Source organism: Aspergillus candidus, assembly GCF_002847045.1.
Source record: "Aspergillus candidus strain CBS 102.13 unplaced genomic scaffold BDW47scaffold_41, whole genome shotgun sequence".
In the NCBI taxonomy this organism is placed as follows: Eukaryota; Fungi; Ascomycota; class Eurotiomycetes; order Eurotiales; family Aspergillaceae; genus Aspergillus; species Aspergillus candidus.
In genome coordinates this window covers 126,852-151,459 of record NW_020194046.1, presented here as the reverse complement: position 1 = coordinate 151,459, position 24,608 = coordinate 126,852, and the positions used below count along the sequence as shown (strand labels likewise).

The window sequence follows — 24,608 nt, the reverse complement described above, 5'->3', positions numbered from 1 at the left end:
CTCTCTCTCTCTCTTCCTCTACTTTCTCCTTCCTTCTTCTCCTCCCTCTCTCTTCCTCTCTCCCTTCTCCCTCTCCCTTCTCTCTCTCTCCCTTCTCTCTCTCCCTTCTTTGTCTCTCCCTCTCTAACCAACTCCCCCCCCTACACCACTCCCCCAAAACACTCCCCCAACACACTTCCTCCTAACTTAATACACCTAATACACTTGTTTTATTTTCGCGAACCCCTGGGTCTGATCGACAACACCCACTCCCCCCCTAATTTCCCTCGACTCTCCACCTCCACACCCCATCTCTCTTCCCCATTTCCTCAGATCCATTCCCTCACATCTGTGCCCAGATCGCTTTGCATGCGCCAGTCCTCCTTCCTTCCCTAGCGCTGCCCCCTCCGACGTCAGAGCGCCCGGTTCCCCCGTGGCTTCTAATCTCTCCGTCACCTCTCCAAACAAGACTCCTCATCCCTAATATTACTCCCCCTCTCGCATGGCATGTTTCGTCTGCTCCCTTGGTACTCTACGATCGGGGTCAACAAGGTGAGGCCCGAGGATTTCAAGATGTTCGCCACCTCGCCGCCCTGCGCCAACAACCTCCCCTTGCCGCCTTTGAAGCGCAAGCGATCGGATTCTACCCACTCCGCCACCGATCGCGACGCCCCGGTCGCATCCAAGCTGCGCGTCGACAACCCACCCCCAGACTCCGCCCTCGTCACGCAATGCGCCCCCTCCCCCTCCCCCACTAGCGACCCAACCGCCCCTGTGCAGACCCCGCCGTCGCCCACCCATCGCCCCTCCCAGTCGCTCGCCACGGAACAGGCGCCCCGATCGGGCCATGTCGACGTCGACCGACTGCGCGACACCCTCGGCGCGCAGCTCAGTCTCGAGGTCCTCTTGAAGCATGACGAGCTACGGTTGATTGACCAGGAGATCGCCAAGTGTCAAGTCGCGCTGGAGCAGTTGCGCCGATGCGCTGAGATCCCCTACCCCAGCGCGCAACTCGGGGGCTTGTCGCAGTCCGTCAGCAGTGGGACGGGGATGGCGGTCTATGCGCCTGGAAATGGCCCCGCGCCGCTGTCCCCGGCCCCCTGGGGCGTCACCGACGGTCCGTACACTCGACACTACGCGCGATGGCTTTTGCCTGATCCCCGCTTCGACGGAGGGGAGCCCGATCCCGCCACGCCGCTGCTGTCTGCCAGTGCTCCCGGGGCCACGCCGGTGGAGGGCCGCTCCACCCGTGGCAACCCCGGTGACCTGGGCGCCTTGGCCGGCAAGTCGCGCCCCCAGCGCGGCTCCAGCATCTCGAAACTCCAGTCGCTGCCGAATGGCTACCCTGCCCCCAAGGAGAAAGCCGGGCCCATGATTATCCGCCGGAAGTCGGATGGCATCATGGTCAAGCTCGTCTGCCTAGATTGTCGGCGCGACAACTTCTCGAGCACGCAAGGCTTCATCAACCACTGCCGCATCGCCCACGGTCGGAACTTTGCCAGCCACGACGCGGCCGCCATGGCATCTGGGGAGACGGTTGAGGTGGATGACGCGGGTGCCGTGGTGGGGGTCAAGAGCGAGACGCCCACTGCTACTGCCCCTACTACAACGCCGGGGTATGTCCATCCGTTGATTCGGTCGGCCCATGGTATCGAGCCCCTTACGCCGGGTCGCTCAGCGTCGTCGGCGGTAGAAACGCCGCGGCCGACGGGCCCGCCCGCTCCGGCCAAATCGACGACGCCGGCCACCACGGAGGGGCTGTCCCCGCGCGCGTTCCTGGGCTCGCCCGACACCCCCCACCTGTCGTCCCTGATGCGCCATCGGGGCGTGGGGCTGGACCTCGATCGATTGGTGGGGGAGGCCAAGACCACGGTCGATCTGAGCGCCTATCCATCGGATGAAGGCGAGTCCGACAGCGAGTCCGAACAACCCACCCCTCACACGGTCGGGAATTCCGGCCCGCCACCGCCGGGCGCCGGGGTCGGCCGCCAGCCGATGCGCACGACTGTCTCGCAGACGACGTCCCGACGGCCTGGCAGCCGGAAAGGCGTCGATCCGCCCAGCCATCCGACTCCAGCCCTGGAAACCCTGACACCGACGCGACCCGGACCCTCCTATCCGTCGTATGGGCCCCCGCCGCTGGCGAACCCGGGCCCGGGCGATGCGCTGCGGGATGCGGACAGCATGGATCGGACGGCGAACCTGAGTCCCAACACGATCGAGTCGACGCAGGCCCCCAGTCTCGTCAGCGACGATGACGATTACGGGGTGGCGTCCGACTCGGAGAGTCCGGGGCCTAGTTCGTCGGAGGCGGGCGACCACGACGACGAGTTCAGTCACGTGGACGTGGAGGATGACGAGGCGGCAACGTCGACCGCGACGACGGACCCGCCCAAGTCGGATCCCATGGCCAGTGCCGCCGCGCATCCCCCCGCATCGTTGTCCCGATCGTTAGCACGGGGTGGCTCGCGGGGGAAGGGCCGACTGGTGTCATCCTCCCTCGTCCCGATGCAGCGAAACAAGGACGAGAAACGGGTGAGCTTTGTCAGTCCAGACACGAGTCCGAGCAAAGGCAAAAAGGAGGACCGTCGCAAGCCTGATCAGTCATAAGATGGATTTTTCTCCGTCTTTTTCTTCGTTCTTCGTTCTTCATCCTTCATTCTTCATCCTCCCCCTCTGAATCGAGGGCTAGACGCCTCTGTTGTAATGTGGTACTCTCTTCTCTTCTCTTCTCTCTTTGCGACCCACAGAGCACCTGGTTGGTGATCTTGAGGGTCAGTGTTTCGGATGGTTCTTTCTTATTCATTATTTTGTACTGGCGAGCGATTCGGGATGGCTTTATTTTATTCTATGGATATGGATATGGATATGGATTGAGACAATGAAGTACATGATGCGCTGTATGGTTACATATTATCATGATTATTTATAGTATGGAGTATGGAATAGTAGGCATTTATTTAAAAGGTACTTAGTATGTATGTATGTATTCATGTATTAACGGCGGAGTAAATAGGCAGTATATAGTCAGGTACTGCCACACTAGATACAGATATTAGATTGCGGATACTTCCACACCTCACATGTCAGGAATCAATCAATCAATCAATCATCTATCTACAATCAACTACCGACCTAAACCAGAATGGTAATGACGAGACGATCTACCACTGCCTTATCTTCCACCGGCCGGAAGATCCAAAAGGAAAAACAACAAAAAGGAGATGATGATCATCATGGATTAGAAGAAGGGTTGGAAAAAGAACCAGAAGGTGAAGAACAAAAAGATGAAGAAAGAGATGAAGAAAATGATGAAGAAAATGATGAATCACCCTATGACCCCCAGAGCATAACCCTGGAAATATTCACACACCTCCTCAGTCTGTATCCTACGACGTGGGATGCAGCTACGCGTCGGAGGCTTACTGAGGGTGGGGGTGGAGGTAGGGGAGGGAAGAAGAAGACGAAGGATATCTCTAGGAAGGAAGAACAGGGGAGTAAGGGTAAGGAGGAGCAGGAGAAGCAGAACCATCTGATTGAGGGGATGATGGAGGGGTTGGTGGAGTTGGATCGGTGGAGGTATGAGCTTGTTGGTGTCGATGGTTCTGGGTGGATGGATGATATTGGTGATGGTGGTGTTGATTTGGGTGAGGATCCGGAGGATGCGATGGTGAAGGGGAGGGTGAAGAGGGCGAATGACTTGAAGAAGGAGAAGAAGAAGAGTTTGACCAAGGATGATCTTGTGAGGTTGATGGAGTGGAAGTTGTATGTCTCCTTTTACCATTCTTTTTCTTTACCCCTTCTTTTGATATCTTTTGGTTTATACCTCCTATTTACCTACCAACCTACCTACCTCCCATAGAACGGTATGGATGTACACTATATGTGAGGTGACTAACTAACTACTATAGACAACGAGGCGTCCACCGACCCGCACTACTAGGCATGATCAAAAGCAACCCCGACCAAACAGTCGAGCAGGCCACGAGAGCAGCGCTGGCTGCATTATCTGGAAAAAACCTCTCTCAACAAGATAAACCCAATCCAGAAGGACAATTTCCCCAAACAAGCCTAACAGAGTTAATAAACCCCCTCCGCGGCGTGGGCATCGCAACAGCCTCACTCATACTCTCCGCCGTGACGGCCAACAAAAAAGGAGGGGGAATCCCCTTTTTCAGTGACGATGTGTATCTGTGGTTGTGTATGGGTGAGGCTCCTCGTCTGCGGAGTGAACTGGCGAGAGAGAGTAAAGGGAGAAAGCAGAGACGGAAGGGCTGTTATAAGCGTCTTGGGGGGGAGTTGGCGCTGAAGTACAATGTCAAAGAGTATCAGGGGTTGTGGGAGGCTGTGCGGAGGTTGAGGGAGAGGTTGCTTTTGGAGATTGAGGATGGGAAGGAAGAGGTGGTGTCGTGTACGAATGTTGAGAAGGTGGCGTTTGTGTTAAGGCATGTTGGGGTTTCAGGGTTGGTGAGGGAGGGAGGGGAGGAGTTGGTTTCTGTTGATAGGGCTTGTTTGGGTGTGGGGGAGGGGGAGATAGTCGGGGAGGAGAAGAAGAGAGGGAGAGTTGAGGAGAGTGTGAAGGGGGAGGTCGGAGGGAGGAAGAAGAGGTCGAAGAAGGATTAGCTTTGGATATATGAAGTATATCCATCTACTACAGAGTGTGTAGTACATACATACTGTACACCATAACCCCTCATTCGGTATGAAATCAGGCCTGAGAATTGTGAGATTCTGATCAGTGCATGCAGATTAGTTCTACTATAACCTAGAAAGTCTAGACTTGTAATTAAACACTCTATCTAAAGTACAATAATATGGTGTATACTAGTGAAGCCAAAAGAGTGTGTAGGGATCAATTAGCTAAACACACTAAAACTTCGCTCGACTTCATCTCCACTTCTCTCCATTTTCTACTCCACTTTCTCCCCCTTCCTGCTCGTCACATCCTTTGATTGTCCCAACTCTGGTTGACCCAGAATCATCCTGACTATGGAGGAACCCATTACCATGGATATCCTGCACAATGGCATAATAGACACTGCCTTCAACGACATGTCTACAATTGAACGATCCACTGTATACGACATCAAGATCAATCAGGGATAGATAATGTTTATCAAGCCCCCGCCATCCACCGATCATCAGGTTAATCAATTTATGTGGACGGCTTGATACCCCGTCATCCGTGTCATTGGCTTTCTTCCTGGCCTTCTCCACGTGGGTGGTTTCCATCCTCTTGGCACTTCGTCACCTTTTCCCGCCCTGTCATATCCGCCCATGGATTCCGGATAGATGGGACTCTGGTTTACGGTAAAGCTATGCAGGAACTGCCGTCACGATGTGGGTTATCTCCACTGTATTCGCCGGCACTTTGCCCCTCGAGTCCTCAGATAGGGTCGTTCCCTCGTCCTTCTCTTTCCTTATATGCCAATGGCTAATAAGATGGGTCCTGTATATCCTGTTTCATGGAACCACTCCGCCCCGTTCTCCTGAGCTCCTGGGTTTGTTTTCCGTCTCTCAATCTTAATTCTTAATTCTTAATTCTCAATCCTTATTTTACGTTATGTTGTCTTTTCGGAAAATCTTTCTTTCCCATTCTATCTTCTACCCACCTATCCTCTACCCCATCTATTGTCTCCTTTGGCATACTTCTTAACGTCATCTCGATGGGCTGGCTGTTCCTATTGAGTTTCGTGCGTTCCCCCTCCTAAATGGCCCATATCCTCCTCTACTGGGCCTTTCTGCCGCTGCTGGCTTCGGCGCTCTCATGGCATAGCTGGTGGTATGAGATGGGCGTCTTTGGCGCCCACCCCACGTTGAAGCATGTCTCGTTTGATCAACAGGCCCCCGAGGTCAACGTGCTCCAGTGGGATCCCCGCTGCGAAGACGGATATGTGCTGTTGAGTCCGCGGGGGCGTTTCTACCCCGAGCCAGGGCCGTTGATCTATGATAATCGGGGGAATTTAGTCTGGATCGATAATCAGTTTGGCATGGTGATGGATTTGAATGTGCAGCATTACAAGGGTCAGAATTATCTGACTTTCTTTACCGGTGATGATGATGGGACGCGGGGAATAGGTTCATACTATATGGTTCGTTTTTCTTTTCTTTTCCATTCTTGCCTTTTTCTTCTTGTCTTTCTTTGCATGATCAGTCTGTTCCAATCTAACATCACAGCTCAATTCCTCCTACGAGGTGGCTCACGTCGTCTCCGCCACCAGTGGCTACTCTGGCGATGTCCACGATTTCAAAATCACCGACCAAGGAACCGCCCTCATGACGATCTACGAAATCTGCCCCATGGACCTGTCCGCCGTGGGCGGCCCCGAAGATGGATGGGTGTACGACGGCCTCTTCCAGGAGATCAACATCGAAACCGGCGAGCTCCTGTTTGAATGGCGCGCACGCGACCACTACACTGTCGAGGAAACGTACTTTGAACGCGCCGAGGAGAAAGGCACGGGCCCGACGGCCGGCAAAGCCTTCGACTACTTCCACATCAACAGCATCGCCAAGGACGCTCACGGGAACTACCTCGTTTCCTCGCGATACATGCACACGGTGACGTGCATCAGCCCGTCAGGGGACGTCCTCTGGATCCTGGGCGGCAAGCGCAACATGTTCAAAGACCTATCGGAAGACGGCTCCGCCACCGAATTCACCTGGCAGCACGACGCCCGGTGGCTGTCAGACAATGTCATCACGTTGCTGGACAACGGAGCACACGAGCACCTCCAGACGGCCGACTACTCGCGGGCGTACATGATCGAGCTGGATTTCGAGAACTGGACCGCCACGACCCTTCACACCTACGAGAGTCCAGGCCACTTCAGCAGCCACTCGCAGGGCAACGTGCAGGTCTTACCGCGCACAGGGAACGTGTTCGTCGGCTGGGGCAAGCCCTCGGCGTACACCGAGTTCAGCGCTGACGGCGAAGTGCTGTGCGATGCGCACTGGGGGCCGTCCATGTTCTTCTGGTTCGGCTGGATCAAGTCCTACCGTGCGCAGAAAGCAACGTGGGTGGGACGGCCGTCCACGCCGCCGGACGTGGTGATGGACGGGCAGAGTCGGACGGTGTACGTGAGCTGGAACGGGGCGACGGACGTGATCGGCTGGGTGATGCAGCGGGCGAGCCGCAGCGATGCCGCCGATGGGGAGTTCGAGCTGGTGGGATATACCTCCAAGGAGGGGTTTGAGACGAGTATCGCGGTGCCTGATGAAGCGGAGGGACACTATCTCCGCATGGTGGCGGTAGACCAGGAGGGGGAGACACTGGGAGTGACACGGGTGTTTGGTACTGCAGACGAGGTAAGCTTCAACATATTACATATAAGAGCTGTGCTAACTGGATAGACACCCCACGTTGTATTCAGTGGTCCACCGCAGGAGAACCTGCGGCACACCTTGCTGGCAGCATGCGGATTGGGGGTAGTGCTGGCTGCATTCTGGAAGGGAAAGCGACGATTATTGAGCTTGGGGACGAGGTGTGGACGATCTGTGTATGATAGAGTTTGATACCCTCAATTTTAGTACTGTGCTATATTCTTTAGTAACTACCCTGATCATAACCAGTACTATAAGGGATAGTACTAGCTGTACTGTCTTATAGTATACCATATCCTTATCCTAAGTATGGCCCAGATTCAGTGAATAATGTAGTTCAGACAAGCTCACACCAACCCGATCGGGAATTATGCACCGATACACCGAGAGCACAACACCAAAACAGTTAGCGGCTGATTACCACATCATACACATGGAATTTCACCACACCTACCTACACTCATATCCATTGAAGTCACCACCACGACACCGATCTCTAAATCTACAGAGACAACACCCAACAAAAAAAAACACCTCCCTCACAAATCCAATCCCAACCCAACCTCAGCGGGGAAACAAAAGACAGACAGAAAAAATGGTCGACATCGTCCCCCTAAGCTCCTACCCCTCCTACATCGACCTCCTCCCCTCCATCCAAACCTGCAACATAACCAACCTCCCCGAAAACTACTTCCTAAAATATTACCTCTACCACGCCCTCACCTGGCCCCAGCTGAGCTTCGTCGCCGTCGTCCGCCCCAAGAATGGCTACACCCGAAACACCGGCGGCGGCAGTGGGGCCGGCCAACCCGACCTCTCAGGCCAATACCCCAAGGTCGTAGGCTACGTGCTTGCCAAAATGGAGGAGGAGCCCACGGACGGGAAGCAGCATGGGCATATCACGAGTTTGAGTGTGATGAGGACGCATAGACGGTTGGGGATTGCGGAGAGGTTGATGCGGATGGCTCGTTAGTTCCCCTCCCTTCTTCTCCCTTCCTTCATTCTGGAATTGTTTCGCTCCAAAGGAACATGTTCCTTGGTTGGTTACAGAGTAAGAAAAACGATGTGCTAATGATGATGGTGTGAATAGAAAGAGCCATGTCCGAATCCCACCGCGCAAGCTACGTCTCGCTGCACGTGCGCGTCTCCAACACCGCTGCGCTGCGCCTGTACCGCGACACGCTGGGCTTCCAGGTGGAAGACGTCGAGAGCAAGTACTATGCTGATGGGGAGGACGCGTACGCGATGCGCATGGATCTGTCGGGCCAGTGGCTTGATTGGGAGGAGATCGAGAGGCAGGATCGCTTGCGGGCGCAGAGTGATGAGAAGGAGGGGGATGAGGGGGGGGAGGTGGGCGAGTTGGGGAAGAAGGAGGATGGGAAGGAGGAGGAGAAGATGGTTAAGGTTAAGGTTGGGAGGGGGTTGGGGGTGGGGGATTTGGTGGAGAAGAATGAGAGTCAGGCTGCTTGATCTTTTATTTTTGTTTTATTTCTTTACTCTATTCAAAAGGTTAGCTTTTTTTTCTCTTCTTGTATTCTGTTTGGTGGGCTTGGGTAGGATGTCTATGATGTACATAGGACTAGACGGAGTAGATATACAAGTCAATCCAGAGCTATGTCTTTCGTCATTCAGAACACCGCTGTAATCAACCTAATAGAATAAACCAATCCCTAAACCTGGCTAATACATGCATCCGAATATCTAACACCGTAAGCCAATTGCTCAAACACCATGAATTAATGTGGTTAAACCAAGCGATGTGTTAACCATAACAAGCAAAGAAACATAACCCCAGGTTACTCCTACTCCCTCTGCTTCTTGTCCCGCTGCTGCTCAGTCGGCTGCTGGTTTTCTTTATTCCCCGACTTGACATCTGTGCGGCTCTCCTTAACTTCCGTACTGCCTACAACGTGAAACCCCGCGCCCTCAACACGAGCAGACCCCGTCTCACCCCCCTCGACGACATGGGAACTCCCCGAACTAGGCGTATCCACCGAACTGATATCACTAACTTCCGACTCCGCCCCGGACCGTCTCGACGGAAACGACGCAAACGACTGCACCGTCGAGCGGCTCTCGCGGTTCGTATCCAGCTCAAGGTTCTGCACCCGCTGGTCGAGCGGGACTTCTCCCTCATCTCTTGCTTGAGAACGGCGCTCCTGACGTCGTCGCGCGTGCTTCATCTTCCGCCGTTCGCGCTGCTCTGTTCTTGCCCGTCGGAGTACGTCGCGGAAAGCTTTTCGCGTCGCTCGTGTTTCTTCTTTGATAGCGCGGCGGTCTGCGGCGCTGCGTGGGTGTTGCTCGGGCGAGTCCCATCTGCGCCAGTGGTTGCGTGGAGGTGGCTGTCGGGCTTGTTGTCGGGACTGGCGGAGGGTGTCGAGCTGCCGGCGGAGGTCGACGGCTGCGTCGTGGAGATCGCGGCCGTGGTGCTCGTCGAGGGAGAGGAGCTGTGCGCGCACGGTTGCGAGGTCGGAGCTGCTTAGGTCGGAGGTTGTGGAGAAGGAGTCGATGGATGAGAGGGATGTATCGGATGATGTGGAGTCGGTGGAGTTGCGACGAGGGCGTTCTAGTGGTGATGCTGGTGCTGGTGGTGGTGCGCTTATGGCTCGCTGGCTAGGGGTGCTCTCTACAGGGGTTTCGACAGCGACAACTTCCGCCGGTTCGGCGGGAGCTACGGTGGCGCGCCCTGGCTCAGGATACCGGTAGCCGTAGAGGCTGGCGTAGTATGCCTGGAGGCGGGCGTCGTAGTCGGACTGCGGATAGTTATACCCCGGGTAGGGATTATCCACCTTGCGGCCTTGGAGCCCCGCCTGCTCCTCGATCCAGCGACCGTGTGCCATGGCCTGCTCTTCGACCTGTCGGCCGTAGTGCTGCGCCTGCGCGCTGATATGGTCGCCGTATTGTACCGCCTGCTCGCCGATGCGTTCGCCGTACTTCTGCGCCTGGGATACGAGCGACGTCATCCACCCCAGCGGGCCCTTCTTGGAGGCCTCCTTGGATTGCTGAGGAGAAGGCCAGTTGTATGGGTACGGCTGGGGCCGCTGCGGCTGGTAGGGATACCCATGCATGGGCGCGGCGGGGGCGTTCGCGTACCCGTAGAACGCAGGGCCACCGTATGGCGCATACGGCGATGGAGGCATCCGTGGGTGCGGATAGGCATGAGGATGGGGGAAGTTGCCGACTGGCGAAGATGCTGGGAGCTGTCTGGGGATCGTGTACGGCCCGGGGCTGGAAGGGGGACGACCGCGACCGGCCTGCGGGACCAGAGCCGTCCGGTTCTCCTGAGACGCCCTCGTGGCCGCGGGATAACATCTCGGACAGAGGGGCGAGACCGGACCGGACTGAGGGTCGGTCACGTAGACATAGACAAGACGAGCCGCTCGCGGCTCGAAAAAGTAGTGGTTCCACTCCGTCACGACCGCTGATATTCGCATCCGTCGCTGCTCGTCCGTCTCCTGCGGCCGGTCCTTTCGATCGCGCTGAATCTCCGCCCGTAACTGTCGCGGCAGCTGGCCCGACACGGACGCAGGCCCAAGGTGCGGCGGGAACAAGTATCGGAGGAACATATCCCAGTCCTGCTGGGCAATGTCATCCGATCGTGTATTCCAGCATCGCGGCCGACGGGGAAAGTCCTTGGCCTGACTCCGAGGGTAGATAGTCAAATGGTGTTCCAGAACCGGCTTCTCCTCATCCACCGTGGAGACGGGTCGTTCTACGAAGTAATCCGCCGCGGAGGAGAAGTTCGCGGGCCGATGACGTGCGGTCGCGGCGGAGCCAGTCCCAACCCCAGGACCGGATAGAGAGGGTGGCGAGGGGGAATTTCCACCACGCAGACGAAGCGGATTTACCTCTGCTAATGCAGACGCAGTTCGACGGGGCTGGGCCAGTAATGGGTCAACGGCGGAGTATGGCGGCGGCGGAGCCTCCTCGGGATCCATCGCGGGAGGAAGGGATATCCGTAGTGCTGGGGATTATGACAATATAGAGTGGCGGATATGGCAACCTAGAGTAATCAACGGTCGTCCACCGTGATTATGACGAGGACATCACATCCGTTTCCCGGATGCACGCACGCACGCACCCACGCGCTGATCGGAAGGCAACAGGATTATGGGGAATCCACCCAAATGGGTTCGTCAGTGGTCAGGCACGAGAACGGTGGAGACTCAACTAAGATACCGAGGCTTGGGCGTTCAACAGTCGACGAGCAGCAAATAGCGTCAGGATGGAGAAAGAATGGGCGTCAGCAGAGGCGGAGATGAAGTTGAAGATGAAGCTGAGCCCGCGTGTGCCTCAGGCGGCGGTGGCTTTGTCAGAAGTCGGCCGTTTGATTGGTTGGTGGCTGATAAGCTATCGTGATGTCAGGTGATATCCATTACTACATACCACAGATATACGTGTATTCAATTTACATACATAGTATATTCAATATATATGAATCAGGATCTATTGGTATCATTTAGAGAGTATACAAGATTCCACAGCGAGACGATGAGACTGCTGAGGTGGTATCCTCAAAAGACTCAGTCCGACACCTCAGGCATAGTCCCAATCCGGTTAGCGCGACCCGACAACCAACAAACTATTCGAATTGTCTCCATCTCCATCTCCGTCTCTATCAGAACATCCTCACCCATACAACCTGGCAACTCATGCGTCTGCCACATCTACCACAGATCTCACCCTACATTACCAATATTGAGCTGAACCCCCAGGCACTAATACAACCCCTCAACAAACAGGCAAGTCCCGTCCTATCCCATCCATCCCACTGCACTTATCAAAACCCCCTCGCCTCACTTCCCCTCCAACCTCTCCAAAGATGCGAAACCTGGTAAAAGGTCAGACAGCAAAGGCCAAGAAACCACACCTCTCGCAAAACCGAAGGTACTACTCACATCATATACAACTCATACGTCAACAAACCCAACAACCCAACAACCTAAAACCTACCGTTCTTCAAACCCTTGCAGAATCCCTTCTCCACACGCAATGCAACGCAATGCGCCGCTCCCCCCCAAAACCTCCATCCAGTCGAGAATGAACCGCCCTTGTTACTTTGTCTTTATATCTTCTTTCTGGAGGCTTCTCTTCTCGAGACCCTTCCTTTTCTCTACTCTCTATACTCTACTCTCTCACAGCCAATCTCTCTCCCAAAAAAAGAGGAAAAATTCCCAAACACATGCTTAACGTAAAAGGCAAGGACACAACCCGCAAGACCACCGGTCCCGTCCTGGGAAGATCCATGTGTACAAAAAACCTTCAACTGTTCCCTTCTTATCCATCCGTCCAGCCCTTTCTCCCTCCGCCTGTCCTTCTCCCTCATCATCTTTCTATCTCTGGGTTGGTAGATGGATGAATGTCAGAATTGACAGGCGAGGATTAGTCAGGCGTTCGGAACAAGAAGATTGAACAAACCAACCACATACTGGAGTTTCCGGTCCGCTTTGTCTCTATGAGGAATTTCGGAAACTAATGGCTGTGGCGGACATTTGTGGGGCATTACTGTGAGAGATAGTGAGAGTGCGAGCGAGAGAGAGAGGATGGAAAGAGGAATAAATGACGAGGTAGTGAGGGACGGGGAAGATGACATTGAATGGATAGGTCCCTTTATCTCCTTTGGGGGACAGGGGAGGGGAAGGGGTGTTGTTTTGTTGTCGTCGTCGTTGTTGTCCTGGAGTTGTGGAGTCTGGAGTTCCGTTTGGAGAACGCGGTTTTGGTTTGCTGGGGGGTTGTTGACGGGGTTGTTGTCATTGTGATAGTACCGCGGTGGGATGGCGTGGGTCTTGGTTTGGATGACGACCCATATTGAAACTGAAAAGACCTGAGGAGAGCCCCCTTCACTCTATCAACACTTGCATCTGACTGTTTTGTCATTGGCTAACTTGGGAAGTAGAGTTTTACTGGTCTGATCCCTTTCATAGATAGATATATAGATAGCGAGGGGGAAAATTGTTATACATCACGTTTACAATATAGCACATCCTAAATCAAATCATTCCATTCCTGTCGAGATTGCTAGCAACACATCGCTCCGACTCCCCACAGCGTAAGGTCTGTTACCCTCAATACCATCCCCACACTCCAAATACACACTTCGCTGCCACAGCCACTGTCCATCCACTCTCCGGCAAGTCAGCCTCAGCCTACCGTCTCTGCCATCCAGCCCATCCGCCTCAAGCCTGTCGCCCACTGTGCACCGTAGCGATAGAAAACAAATACAAAGATCAAAGCAAGTAACTCGTGATAGCACATGGAAGCATGCACTATTTCTGCCATACATCACTCTCAAAAAAGTTTGAGATCGACCGATGTGCTGGCACTCGTCTCCCGGGAAAGACCCAAAGTAGAGGCGGAGGCATGAACGGCGGGACCGCATGCCGGTCACGCCCCGGTAGCCATTCCATTCGGATCCCTCAATTCCACTGCGTAATTCTGACCGATCTGACGGTCACATAAAAATAGCCTATACTCGATAAGCTTTTGAATCAACAACAGCAAAAAGGAGAAAAAAAAAGAAAAAGAAAAAGAAAACTGACCAGTCGGATGGTAAACCTGCTGGTAGGTAAATTGTACAGATGTGGCGCGCCAACCAGTGAAAAGAAAAAGCAAACAAGCTAGGTCATACCCGGAAGGAAACCTCGGCCGGTGGCAAGATGGGAGGTACCAAAAAGGATCAAGGATCGAGGTCACGCCGGAGCGGGTTTCGGGTTGAACCACGTGCGTCAGACTGCTGAATCAGGGAGGAATGCCGCTCGTGGCGCTTCCCCTCCGCCGGCGCAGTTCATTTGGTATCATCCGTACCCTCCGACGGGGGAGGGCCCGACGAGGCTGTGGGGGGAGCCTGCGAAGGCGCCGGAGGCCCCTGGGGCATGGCGTTGTAGCCGTTGCTAGGCGTGCGGTGCTGATGGGGCGGATACTGGTGCACCTGGTGCGGACTAGACTGGAAGTGCGGCTGCTGCTGCTGCTGTTGCTGCTGCGGGTAGTTGCCACGGGCCGGGGGACCTGTCAAGGGTTAGTGACGGGCGCGGGGACACTGCATGTAAATCTACGTACCATGACTAGGTTGTTGGCCCCCGTACAAGGGCTGCCCGTGCTGCACCGGGGACATGAACATGACCGGCTGCGGCGGTTGACCGGGTTGAGATCCTTGATGCATCATCATCGGGGCACCCCGGCTGGGACTAGGATAGCTGCTGTGCGGCTGGGGGGGCCCATGCTGCGGATAGACCTGGGCCGGATTGGGCGAATACATCTGCATTTGCGGCGTGTACGGAGCCATGCCCTGGGGCGCGCCCATGTAGGGGCCACTGGACGGTTGCTGGACCATCATGGGGGCCCCACCCATGGCGCCTTGGGGCCCCAGGAATTGAGGCGCCCCCGGATACTGTCTCATGTGCGCCGCTTGCGGGCCGCCTTGGTTCATGTACATCTGGGGCATCGTCTGCCCGAAGGCGATCTGCGCGTGCGGCACCATCGGCGACGGGTAGCCTTGCTGCATCCGGGGTGATGGGAACATCTGCGACGTGGACGCCGACATCTGCATCCGGTGGGGGTCTTCGAAATGCGGCGGACCGGAGCCGTGATGCTGCTGGGGATGGAGATGAGGCCCGTGCGGGGGGCCCGAGACGGGCGGCATCCCGGGCGTCTGGGGAAACGGGAAGGGCATGGGGGCCGGTTGGGGCGCCTGCGGGTTGGATGCAGACCGGTGGGGGGAGAGGATGGGCATGGCTGGCGCCTTGAACATCTGTTGGTAGGTCTTCTCCTCGTTGCCCGCGGGGACGCCCCACGTGGGCAGGGTCTTATAGGCCGGGGGGATGCCGCCGTTGAAATTATAGTGATCTTTCGTGTCCGGATTCTCGGCCACTTCCTTTTTTGCGCGCTTGATGGGGTTGAACTGGTCTTTCAGCGACGGCCGCTCGGCAATTGGGCGCGGCTTCTTCGCACCGAAGAAGGCGGCCGGGCTGGTGGCACGCGACACGGAGCGGCCCCGGGTAAACGGCGACGAGTTGGACGAGGCCGCCGGGGTGAAGGTACTCGCTGTGGGGTTCGGCTTGAATTCGAGCGCGCGCACGTTAAACTTCGTCGACGCAGCGGAGGTGGGGGTTTGCGTCTTGCTCGGGCTGGCCGCACCGGCGTGGTCCCCCGCCGGGCCCGTGGGCGGCAGGCGAGCTTCGTTGATGGGCAGGGGTGCGGGAACAGGACCCGGAGCCGCCCCTTTCCGCTGCTGCAGATTGTCGGCCAACCGGTGGCTCAGCATCCCCGTCGCCGGGCGGTTGAGGTGCATGTTCTGGTGCGGCGGTCGGCTGCCCGCATGGGGGCCCGTTGGCGGGAACATCTGGCGACTGCGAGGAAAGCCGGGGCGGTCGGCCTGGGGGGCGGTGGCGGCGGGGGCAGCAGCAGCGACGGGCGGCACCGGAGCCCCGTTGTCGTGGCGCGCCGGCCCCGGGGTGCGATTCGCAGGTTTCCGGTCGGTGAGGGCGGGGGAGCTTTTGGATGAGGGGGGGTTCTTCGCACCGGTTTGGGCACGCTGGAGGATCTCCTCCTGCTTGTGCGGATCCTTGGCCAGGATCGGCACCAGATCTTTCGGGATGGGCGCGTTGAGTTTGAAGCTCTTGGAAAAGACCAGGAGTTCTTTCAATTTCATTGAGCGGTCTTGGGAGGCCTGATTGCGGCGGCGTTCCTGCAATTTCATCTTCTCTGAGTTGGCGAATTGGCGGAAGTGGTCCAGCACCTCCGTCTCCACGTTGGCCGATGCATTTTCAGCGCCAGCACGTTTGGGAGCCCCCGCTGCCGTGGGCAGGACCTTTGCCGGCGCTGATTTCTGTTCGGCCTCGGGGGCCGCACTCGGGCCGGTCGTGGATGGCGCCACCGGTGTGGGGAGTTGGGCGGCATCCCTGGACGGTTCGTTGCTTGGGGCGGCATCCTTGGGGGTGCCCAACGGTTGCTGAGCCGGGGCCACGGGCACATTGGCATTTGTAGACGGCTGCGTCCCAGCTTGTCGACGCGCAGGTGGGGTATACTTGTTCGGCTGTCCCGACAACAGGGGCGGGAAATTCTTCTCGTCACGGCGCACACCGCTGTACTTGTCTTCTTCGTCACCACCAGCCTCCGCAGCGATAACCCCTCTTTCCTCTCTGACGTGCGCGTTATCGACATCGGTTCCTTCGATTTCACGGGCGATCCGAGCGGCTTCGGCTTCCTTCTCCTTATACGTAGGGTCCGAGCGGTCAATGCGGGTGGTGTATATGTTTTCGTCGTAGCTACTGGTGGCTCCGAACAGTCGAGCGTTCGTTTCGAACTGGTCCCAGCCGGCCGATTGCGAGGCGCTCTCTAGCGATAGGTCGACGTCCGTGTCGGCCGCGGGTTCCCACTTCTGTAAGGTCCGTTCGCGCATCGCCAGGTTTCCGGAGATGTCGGCATCGGTTCTGAAGCCAGCTGAGGCGCCTGAAGTTTGTTAGAAGAAAAAAAAAAAAAAAAAAGATTGAGCGGAGCGGACGGATGACACTCACCACTTGGGGCCTTTGCCGTGACGTCGGCGGTAGAAACATTCGGTACAGATATCTCGACAATATCCCTGGCATCGAGTGATACGCTGTGATCGGGCGCCGACCCTAGGAAGGGGGTCGCGGGCTCACTGGCCCCGTTCGCCTTGCCTTGTTCCTGCTTTGGCAAGCGCTGGACCATCTTGAAGACGAAGGAGGTCTCGCTGGGCTCAAGGGAGGAGGAAGAGAAAATTCCGGAGAATCTCTCGCCATTCTTCATGGTGATGGTGGCATGAAGTCCCTGGGTAGGATTAGCTCCGTTTACTTTCCCCTGGGATCGATGCTGGCAGAGTGTCCGCTTACAATGCAGCTGGTGACCAAGAAGACCAGACGATCATGGGCGTGAGCGTCAGCCGTATTGGACTCCTTGGACGACATTTTCCCTCTCTGCGACATATTTCCGTTCTGTTGTGAGTACGAGGCTCGTTGAGTGATTGGGTTGGTGCCCTGAGTCCAGGCCTTTTGCGAGTTGCTACGCCTGTGGGACGACCCGAATTAGTTTAACGTATGACAAGAGAGAAGAGAACAGACACTGTCGGAATGATGGGAGCCAATTCGTGGTTCGAGAAGAGGAGGACGTTGGCGGTGCAAGCACCATAGTGGGACAAATGAGAGGCAGAGGGGACCCCACAAGGGACTAGAGGGCAAGGCGACCTAGCCGCTCGATTGATCGAAGGGAAGGAGTGGCCAGGTCATGCTCCTGCACGGCGACCGGGGAGCCAACCAGCAGTCACGAATGGAACCCAGTGAGTTCCCAGTGCATCCCCCGTGAGTTCCACGCGAATCAGGAAGGGTAGACCAGGGAAGGTTATGGGAAGTGGTAACTCGAATAGTAGGTAGGTAATAAAAGACAAGACGACATACCGTTGGCCAGTTTCCAGCGGGCTCCCGGACTGTCGACGGCTATCGGAGGCCTTGGGCCTCAGCGACGACCGACCGGAATTCTGCGAGGACGGGTTGCCTGACGCATTGTTGGTCGGCACAGAGTTGACGGTGGAAGCCATCTAGCTCGATGGACCGGATTCGATTGACGCACACGTCGTGGGAAAGTGGATGAGCAACTGCCAAGCTGTAGAGACACGGTGGGAGAGGGAGGCTCAAAGCCACAACAGACACACCGCCTACGCTAACAGAACCGGAGAAACCGGACGGGCAAGAAGGAGGGAGGGGTAGGAAACAGTGGGAAATAATGAAGAAAGTGGGGGTAGGAAAAGGGAATTGGGGGGGAAAGTAAATTAGGGAATTTGGAACCAGAAGATCTGTGAACCACGGCGGAGAGAGGTGGAAGAGGAGGGGGGGGAGGTCACGGGACCGGGGGGGGAGCAGACACCAAAAGAGTGGAAGAATGAAGCGAGGGAGGGAAAGAAAAGAAGAGAGGAGTGATCCACAGGGGAATGGAAAAGAAGAATAAGAAGAACAAGAAGAGGAAAAGAAGAAGAGGGATGAGGGACTTCAAGGGGGAGAAGAGAGTTAAGATGAAAAAGAAGCAGGAGAGAAGTCAACGTAGGAAGAGTGGAGGAATGGAGGGAAGTTGTGTTATACAGTCAAACAAATGGTCGGTCAGGCCATTACTGACCGTACGGGCGGAATACACAGTGGTAACGACTGGCTTCTTTGACCTTTACCTAGACATCTCCTTAACACTGATTCTTCTCGTTTTCCTTTCCAAACTTGGATAGAAACCCTGTTTGAATCTTGCCGATGAAAATTTTCCATTCTTCTGCAAAAAATAGGCCGATCATATCGATTAATGAGGATATATCATAGGATGGATATCGTCAATATAAATAACAAATACCAACTGAAACCTCCAGTGACAATACAGTGCCTGGATCATCAACCTCTGTCTCTCCCCTTACTGAGGATTCTACTATGCATAGTGTCCACACAGCCAGTCCACCGCCACAATCATCATGACTTGAACGTGGATCATCCCTTTCATCCTGGTATAAATATCTTATATTATGTTACACATCAGTATATATATTATATGACCCTAAAATACCACTAAAATATGCCTAATCCTAGAGCAAGGAGCTTCATCCTGCCAACACATCCCCCCCATACGACTCATCCTATCCTTGATCAGGCTGACCTGGAATGACCGAACAGGCTGAGTAGGTGAGACAACCCACTTGCTAACAATGGATGGAAAAGGTCCTTCTCTAGGCGTCCACAGGAAAATCGAAGAGAGAGTCTCATTCGGCTCGAAGGAATCCATCTCCCCAAACTGACAGGCAGTCAGCCCGGGTCATTGACAAATCACAGCCATCAACCCCATCTCGAGATTACAGGGATCATCGGCGGTCTATGCCAAGGCGCGCAGGGTTGGGATCTTCTATGACTGGCCCACCCGGGTTTCTGTTCCCCAGTCCCCACAGAGGGAAAGATACGGTTGGATGATGTGACAGTCAAGGATAACAACAAGAACGAATCTTGTACAGCTATCTTATACAGCCTACTCGTTGATGGACTTAACCCAATGGACTCACCCCTTGATCCATGCATATTATACAGAACATACGGAAACTTATGTCAAAGTTTAGAAATAGTCATCTGTCGGACATCTGTCAACCTTATCGATCAGCTTCAACTACAACGATCCTCTAATTACCATTTCTCGTAACTCGACTGTTGATAATGGGGACACAATGAGAGCGGGACATCTTATTACTAAGAGAATTCAGTGAAAGACTCTGGTCACCACAGACGAGTCGCTCCCGTGGATGACCGGCACGGCAGACAAAGCAGCCCATTTCCTGACGAATGGGGCTGAACCCAGCTGCCAGCCGATCTTATCTTCCCGAGTCTAACCCAGTCGCATGACTTAAAAATTGGTGGTTTATCTAGACGCAGAAGAAAGAAGGCCGATTTTATGCGTGATAACGAATTACTCGAACTAATGCGCATCGATCGCCATTCTAAGCATTCTGTTGCCCCGGGCATGATATAATGATCAAAAGTAGGATCACTTTCAGCGGAGGTAAGCATACCGACATCCTATCTCTTAACTGGAATCTTTCTGTCTTCCATCACAATGTGGATGGGTTAGTAACCGTCCGGTCATCTAGTACTTACCTTAGGTATTGACGCACCTGTCAGCTCCGATAACGTGGAATTTTATGCAAATTGATCCCATTAATCTGACATTTCACAACCCCCATGTGAACGAATGTCTCTCACCCTAGACATGTTTATGAGCCTGTCCCATATATCTCTGATTCAATAGATCAACCAACCGAGGATATAGGTAGAGATAGAAACCAAGGCAAGGTATTGCGGGGTGTTAAAGATCCAGTATGTGTTCAGGCCATCCCAAACAGGCAAAACTAACTCAATCAGGAAACTGCCAAGTGACAACCTAAGGCACCGCATCCAAAGACAGGCAGAGCGCGGCCTCAGGCCAGTCGTCCTTTTGGCTCCACGTTTGTTTCAGCGTCAAGTTTCCTATCTTGTCTCGCTCTCTTCTTCTTCCTCTGCCGATCCCTCTCTCCCTCTTCTGCCTTCTCTTCTTCCGTCACTCTCCACTTCATCCTCATTTTCATCTCTTGACTCCCCAAAACTCCCCTTACCTCCCAGCCATACGACACCGGCAGCCCCAACCCCCTTGGTGGTTTCACTATTTTCCCGCCTCCCGCAATCATCTCCCTAACCCGACCCTACTGCTCCGTATTGCGGACTACCTATTATTAGCGTTGACCCTCCCACGAGTTCTATCACCTCGTGCCCGACTTGGTTTTTCAATCAAAAAAGAAAAAGAAAAAAAAGAAGAAGACCAGAAGGGACAGGGAAAGGAGAGAAAAAAAAAAAAAAAGAACACCAGAGTCCCGAGCTGACTCGACACATGCATTCCTCCTCTCGCTCCCAGCGCAGCCCGTCAGCCCAACACTTCTCATCCGCCTCGGGCAGCAGTGTCGATTCCACCATGACCTCCTTATCTTCTGCGCCACGCAGTTCCTCGAGTTCGGCCAGGTCGCAACCGTCGAGAAGTACCGTGGTGAGTGAAGCCCCTCGAATATCCTTCTGACTCTGGTTTTCCAGCCACTCCTCCCGACGCGTGCTGACCTCGAGCTAATCCTCCGGTCCTTGGCACAGCCCGATAAACAAATCTCGCAGATCGAAAAGAGCGTCACCCACCTGCTGGTCGCGACGAAGCAGTTGCTCGAAACGTTGACCCAGTGGTCTCGGAGACAAGCGTCGGAGAATGATGTTTCGGATATCTACGTGCGCTTAGGCTACGAATTTAACCTCGCCTGCCGTTCATTCAACGCCATCGGGGTCGATACATCCGACCTCGGCCCCGTCCCGGATCTTCTCCGGAGCATTCTCGAAGACACCCTGAGTCAGGACGCGTCCCCCCAAAGTCTGGACCGGTTCCTCCCCCGCATCCGCGATATCATCATCAACCTGCTGCATGGCCTTAAGAAGAAGCAGGCGCGTTTGCGCTCGCGGCAACAGAGGGAGGACGGTCGCCCGCTGCCCGGTCGCCAGGCCAGTGCGGGAAGTGGACAAGCCGCCATGAACCAGGCCTATGAGGAGACCGCTTCCACCGTGACGTCGCCAAAACGCTCCGTACGTCGCTATGGGAGTAGTGGTTCTACAGAGGACTCGCCCGGGGCGGCCCGAACATCGCCGACGGCCCAACTGGGTGATCCGAGGGGATCCAGCTATTCGGAAAGGGAGGCGTTGAGGCGGGAGACCCAGAACATTCTGTCGCAACCGTCTCCGCTCGAGAGCGAATTTTCCGCCAAAGCATCGACCCCCGGCAGTGTGTCCGGCTATCCAACACCGCCGCCGCCGCCGCCCCCGAAACAAGACGATGCGCTCGGTGCCTTGCAACGGAGTGGGGAGCTGGAAAGACGTGCGTCTCGGCGATTTTCCGCGTATCAGATTCAGAAGCACCTCGGCACCTCCTCCAACGGGGTGCCCGTGCTTCCGACCCAGAATTCTCCCATCCCTAATCGAGGTCGGGACGTGCGTGAATCCCTCAACGCGGTGCGGCTCCGCGGCCCGACCACTCACGGGCGGCAGCGTTCAACCAACCGCGCCAATGACGCTTCCAGCGCAAAATCCGCACCACCACCACCACCAGCTCCGCCGGCCGTTCCCAGCGTCGACGCGACCGCGGTGAAATCGCGGAATGATTCGGTCTCCGAGCTCCCGGCCAACGGTGTCCCCGTCGCCGACGACCAGCCTCAGCCGCGTCCGGGAGGTGATGACGAGGGCAGTCCTTCCCTCAAGAAGGCACCAACCTTGCCTCGTCCCGAGGAGCCATCCCTGGGCGAGGCGTTCGAGCCGACAAAGGATAGCCCCCCAGAATCAGGGGCTTCCCCGACAACCCCAAAGTCCGAGCAACGACGGCCTTCTACTGAAGCCTCCACCCCTCCGCCGATATCCCAATTCCCGGCCGACCAGCCGTCTCCCGGCAAGGAACTCACCCTGTTTCTCCAGTACAAGAGCAAGATCAAGAAGTACGTCCTTCCCGAAGGCTACAATGGTTTGACCATCGGCCGACTCCAGCTGGCCTTCATCGAGAAGTTCAACTGGAACACGCACAGCAACGGAGCGGACCTCCCGGAGCTCTACGTCCAAGACCCGATCTCCGGAATCCGCCACGAACTAGAAGATCTGAATGATGTTAAGGACCGGTCGGTCCTCGTGTTGAATGTCGACATGATCGACGAAGTGAAGAAACACTTTGACGACGAGTTCGGCGGAGTGCGCCGCATGATCGAAACCATCAAGGGCGCGCTGGAAGGCCAGGAGGGGATGATGCAACGAGTTTCGGACCGCCAACTGGAAGCCGCAAAGGAAATGGCTCGTCTCGCTGCTACGCCGCCCGCGCCGGTGGCGGGCGCAGCGCCGGCGGGTGCAACGACGAAGCACCACCCCATTACGGGCAGTGATGGCCAGCTGGCGGAGCTGCAAAGCCTGCGACGGGACCTTGCTGTGCTGCGGCAGACTTATTCAAGCTTCTCGTCTGACATTGCTGGCTCGATGAGCGCCATCCGCACGAAGGCGAGCGGGATCAAGTCCGTCGCGGCAGATGTCGCCGTTCCCACCTTTGAAGGCGACGCGGGTCGTGCCCGCGTCAACTCGGGCAAGAAAGGGCTCGCCGAGGAGTCCGAGCGGCTGGTGGCCCGCGTGGATGATCTGCAGGATCTCGTCGAGGACCTCCGTAAGGACGTGGTCACTCGTGGCGTGCGGCCGCTGCCCCGCCAGCTGGAGAGTGTCAGCAAAGACATCAGTACCGTGACGAAGGAGATTCGCAAGATGCTCGACTTCCTGAAAAAGGAAAAGCCCGTCTGGACCAAAATCTGGGAGAAAGAGCTACAGCTCGTTTGCGAGGAGCGCGACCAACTTACCATGCAGGAAGATCTCGCGGCCGACCTCGAGGACGACCTGGAGAAGGCATCCCAGACCTTCGCGCTGGTCGAGCAGGCCACGAAGCAACAAGCCACGCAGAACAACACCACCCCCGGGCCGGGCGGCGTGGTCTTGCGCAGCACTTCCCGCAACGTGGTGATCGACCCGGCTGTCGACCCCGTCAAGGCCAAAGACGGCGTCCTCGGAGAGGTACGCGCCCTGCAGCCCAACCACGAATCCCGCCTGGAAGCCATCGAGCGGGCGGAGAAGGCGCGCCAGAAGGAGCTCGAGAACCGCCGCATCGGGCTCTTCCAGAAAGAACTGGGGACGTTTGTCGAGGAAGGCAAGCTGAAGAAGAGCGGCGGCGTGGAAGAGATCGAAAGACTGCGGAAAACCAAGGATGATCGAATCCGCAAAGAGGTCTGGGAGCGGCAGCAAGCCCGCGCGGTGGAGATGGAGAAGATCGCCGCTGAAAGGGCAGCTGCCAAAGCAGCGGCCGCACAGGCCGAGACGGACAATCCGGCATCTGGCGACGAGGCTGCCGATGCGAAAGCCGACGAAGGTGACGACGGACCTGCAGAGAGCAAGGGCGACGACAAAGACGACACACGAGAGAAGACACCGACTCCTGATGAGGCCGAAAAGAAAGAAGACGACAAGGATGAGGAATCCACGAAGAAAGACACCAACACTGCGGACTCTGAATCTACGTGATGCTTCTTCACTGGGGTGATGTCTATCATTTTTTTCTATTCTTGCCCGCTGCTCTCTTCTTCCTGATCGTCTTTCCTATGACTTGGTCCTCCACATCTTGCATAGACGAGAGCCTCTCATTCATCCTTATATTATTACCCTTCGACTCATTGTTTTCTCTCTCCGTTCCTTGTTTGACCTCCTGCCTTCCTCCGATTCAACCCCAGTCATATTGTTATTGCTATTGTTCTTGTTCTTGTTCTTTTCATTGTTATTGTTGTTATTCTGCTTTCGATATCCCCTTCTGTCCTATTTTTTTTCCTGCCAACGATACCCTGCCGCCTTATGGCCTGTTATGATAACATTGTGATGACACCTTAGGGGGGTTTGTTCTTTTACCTTATTTGATTATCTATACCTATATCGTACCTATCTATCTGCTAGACATTCAATTCTGTGTTGGTTTCTTTTTTATGATAATACTCATTATTTTACTTGTCGTATTTCTTGTGCGCTATTAAGGGTGTGGAATAGATATAGGAGTATCCTTTACCCTGTGGTCTTTAATAACCTCAAGATTGTCCAGTTTATCATCCTTTTGACTGTTTTTATCAGTTAGTCCACAGGATTCAGTCAACATAGATATCCTCGAGGTGCAGGGCATCTTAATGCTCCCCGGCCCATATGGCTGATCGGTCTCGA

The 24,608-nt window shown here is 55.5% G+C and overlaps 7 protein-coding genes across 7 annotated transcripts; 4 read left to right on the top strand and 3 right to left on the bottom strand.

The window, feature by feature from the left end:
* Positions 1-552: 552 nt before the first annotated feature.
* On the top strand, positions 553-4,602 carry BDW47DRAFT_119214 (uncharacterized protein; the record flags this gene model as incomplete). Its single annotated transcript, XM_024815328.1, has 4 exons — positions 553-2,527; positions 3,297-3,616; positions 3,698-3,744; positions 3,891-4,602. The coding sequence occupies 4 exons, from the start codon at positions 553-555 to the stop codon at positions 4,600-4,602; spliced, it is 3,054 nt and encodes a 1,017-aa protein (XP_024669883.1).
* An 849-nt stretch (positions 4,603-5,451) lies between these two features.
* BDW47DRAFT_133240 (arylsulfotransferase family protein) lies at positions 5,452-7,494 on the top strand (the record flags this gene model as incomplete). The annotated part of the gene is made up of 3 exons (XM_024817792.1): positions 5,452-6,071; positions 6,157-7,287; positions 7,333-7,494. The coding sequence occupies exons 1-3, from the start codon at positions 5,691-5,693 to the stop codon at positions 7,492-7,494; spliced, it is 1,674 nt and encodes a 557-aa protein (XP_024669882.1). The 5' UTR covers positions 5,452-5,690.
* Positions 7,495-7,897: 403 nt separating this feature from the next.
* On the top strand, positions 7,898-8,772 carry BDW47DRAFT_127757 (peptide alpha-N-acetyltransferase complex A subunit ARD1; the record flags this gene model as incomplete). Its single annotated transcript, XM_024816762.1, has 2 exons — positions 7,898-8,270; positions 8,393-8,772. The coding sequence occupies 2 exons, from the start codon at positions 7,898-7,900 to the stop codon at positions 8,770-8,772; spliced, it is 753 nt and encodes a 250-aa protein (XP_024669881.1).
* Positions 8,773-8,928: 156 nt separating this feature from the next.
* Positions 8,929-11,559, bottom strand: BDW47DRAFT_109650 (uncharacterized protein). Its single transcript, XM_024813513.1, has one exon. The coding sequence runs from the start codon at positions 11,238-11,240 to the stop codon at positions 9,105-9,107; it is 2,136 nt and encodes a 711-aa protein (XP_024669880.1). The 5' UTR covers positions 11,241-11,559; the 3' UTR covers positions 8,929-9,104.
* Positions 11,560-12,380: 821 nt separating this feature from the next.
* Positions 12,381-12,771, bottom strand: BDW47DRAFT_58521 (uncharacterized protein). The gene has a single exon (XM_024819364.1). It carries the CDS (start codon positions 12,629-12,631, stop codon positions 12,416-12,418), a length of 216 nt encoding a protein of 71 aa, XP_024669879.1. The 5' UTR covers positions 12,632-12,771; the 3' UTR covers positions 12,381-12,415.
* Positions 12,772-14,463: 1,692 nt separating this feature from the next.
* Positions 14,464-18,345, bottom strand: BDW47DRAFT_133238 (putative PAB1 binding protein (Pbp1); the record flags this gene model as incomplete). Its single annotated transcript, XM_024817790.1, has 5 exons — positions 17,712-18,345; positions 17,151-17,325; positions 16,815-17,088; positions 14,556-16,749; positions 14,464-14,521 (listed from the first exon to the last, which is right to left on the bottom strand). Exons 1-5 carry the CDS (start codon positions 17,849-17,851, stop codon positions 14,464-14,466), a joined length of 2,841 nt encoding a protein of 946 aa, XP_024669878.1. The 5' UTR covers positions 17,852-18,345.
* A 1,988-nt stretch (positions 18,346-20,333) lies between these two features.
* Positions 20,334-24,357, top strand: BDW47DRAFT_109641 (formin-mediated actin nucleation enhancer). Its single transcript, XM_024813512.1, has 2 exons — positions 20,334-20,844; positions 20,943-24,357. The coding sequence occupies exons 1-2, from the start codon at positions 20,692-20,694 to the stop codon at positions 23,925-23,927; spliced, it is 3,138 nt and encodes a 1,045-aa protein (XP_024669877.1). The 5' UTR covers positions 20,334-20,691; the 3' UTR covers positions 23,928-24,357.
* Positions 24,358-24,608: the final 251 nt, after the last annotated feature.

Bases quoted from the DNA above. Each gene is read 5' to 3' on its own strand.
- BDW47DRAFT_58521 (XM_024819364.1), bottom strand. From the start codon at position 12,631: ATGATGAGGGAGAAGGACAGGCGGAGGGAGAAAGGGCTGGACGGATGG.
- BDW47DRAFT_109650 (XM_024813513.1), bottom strand. From the start codon at position 11,240: ATGGATCCCGAGGAGGCTCCGCCGCCGCCATACTCCGCCGTTGACCCA.
- BDW47DRAFT_109641 (XM_024813512.1), top strand. From the start codon at position 20,692: ATGCATTCCTCCTCTCGCTCCCAGCGCAGCCCGTCAGCCCAACACTTC. The intron at 20,845-20,942 runs GTGAGTGAAGCC...TCCTTGGCACAG, and splicing joins AACCGTCGAGAAGTACCGTG to CCCGATAAACAAATCTCGCA.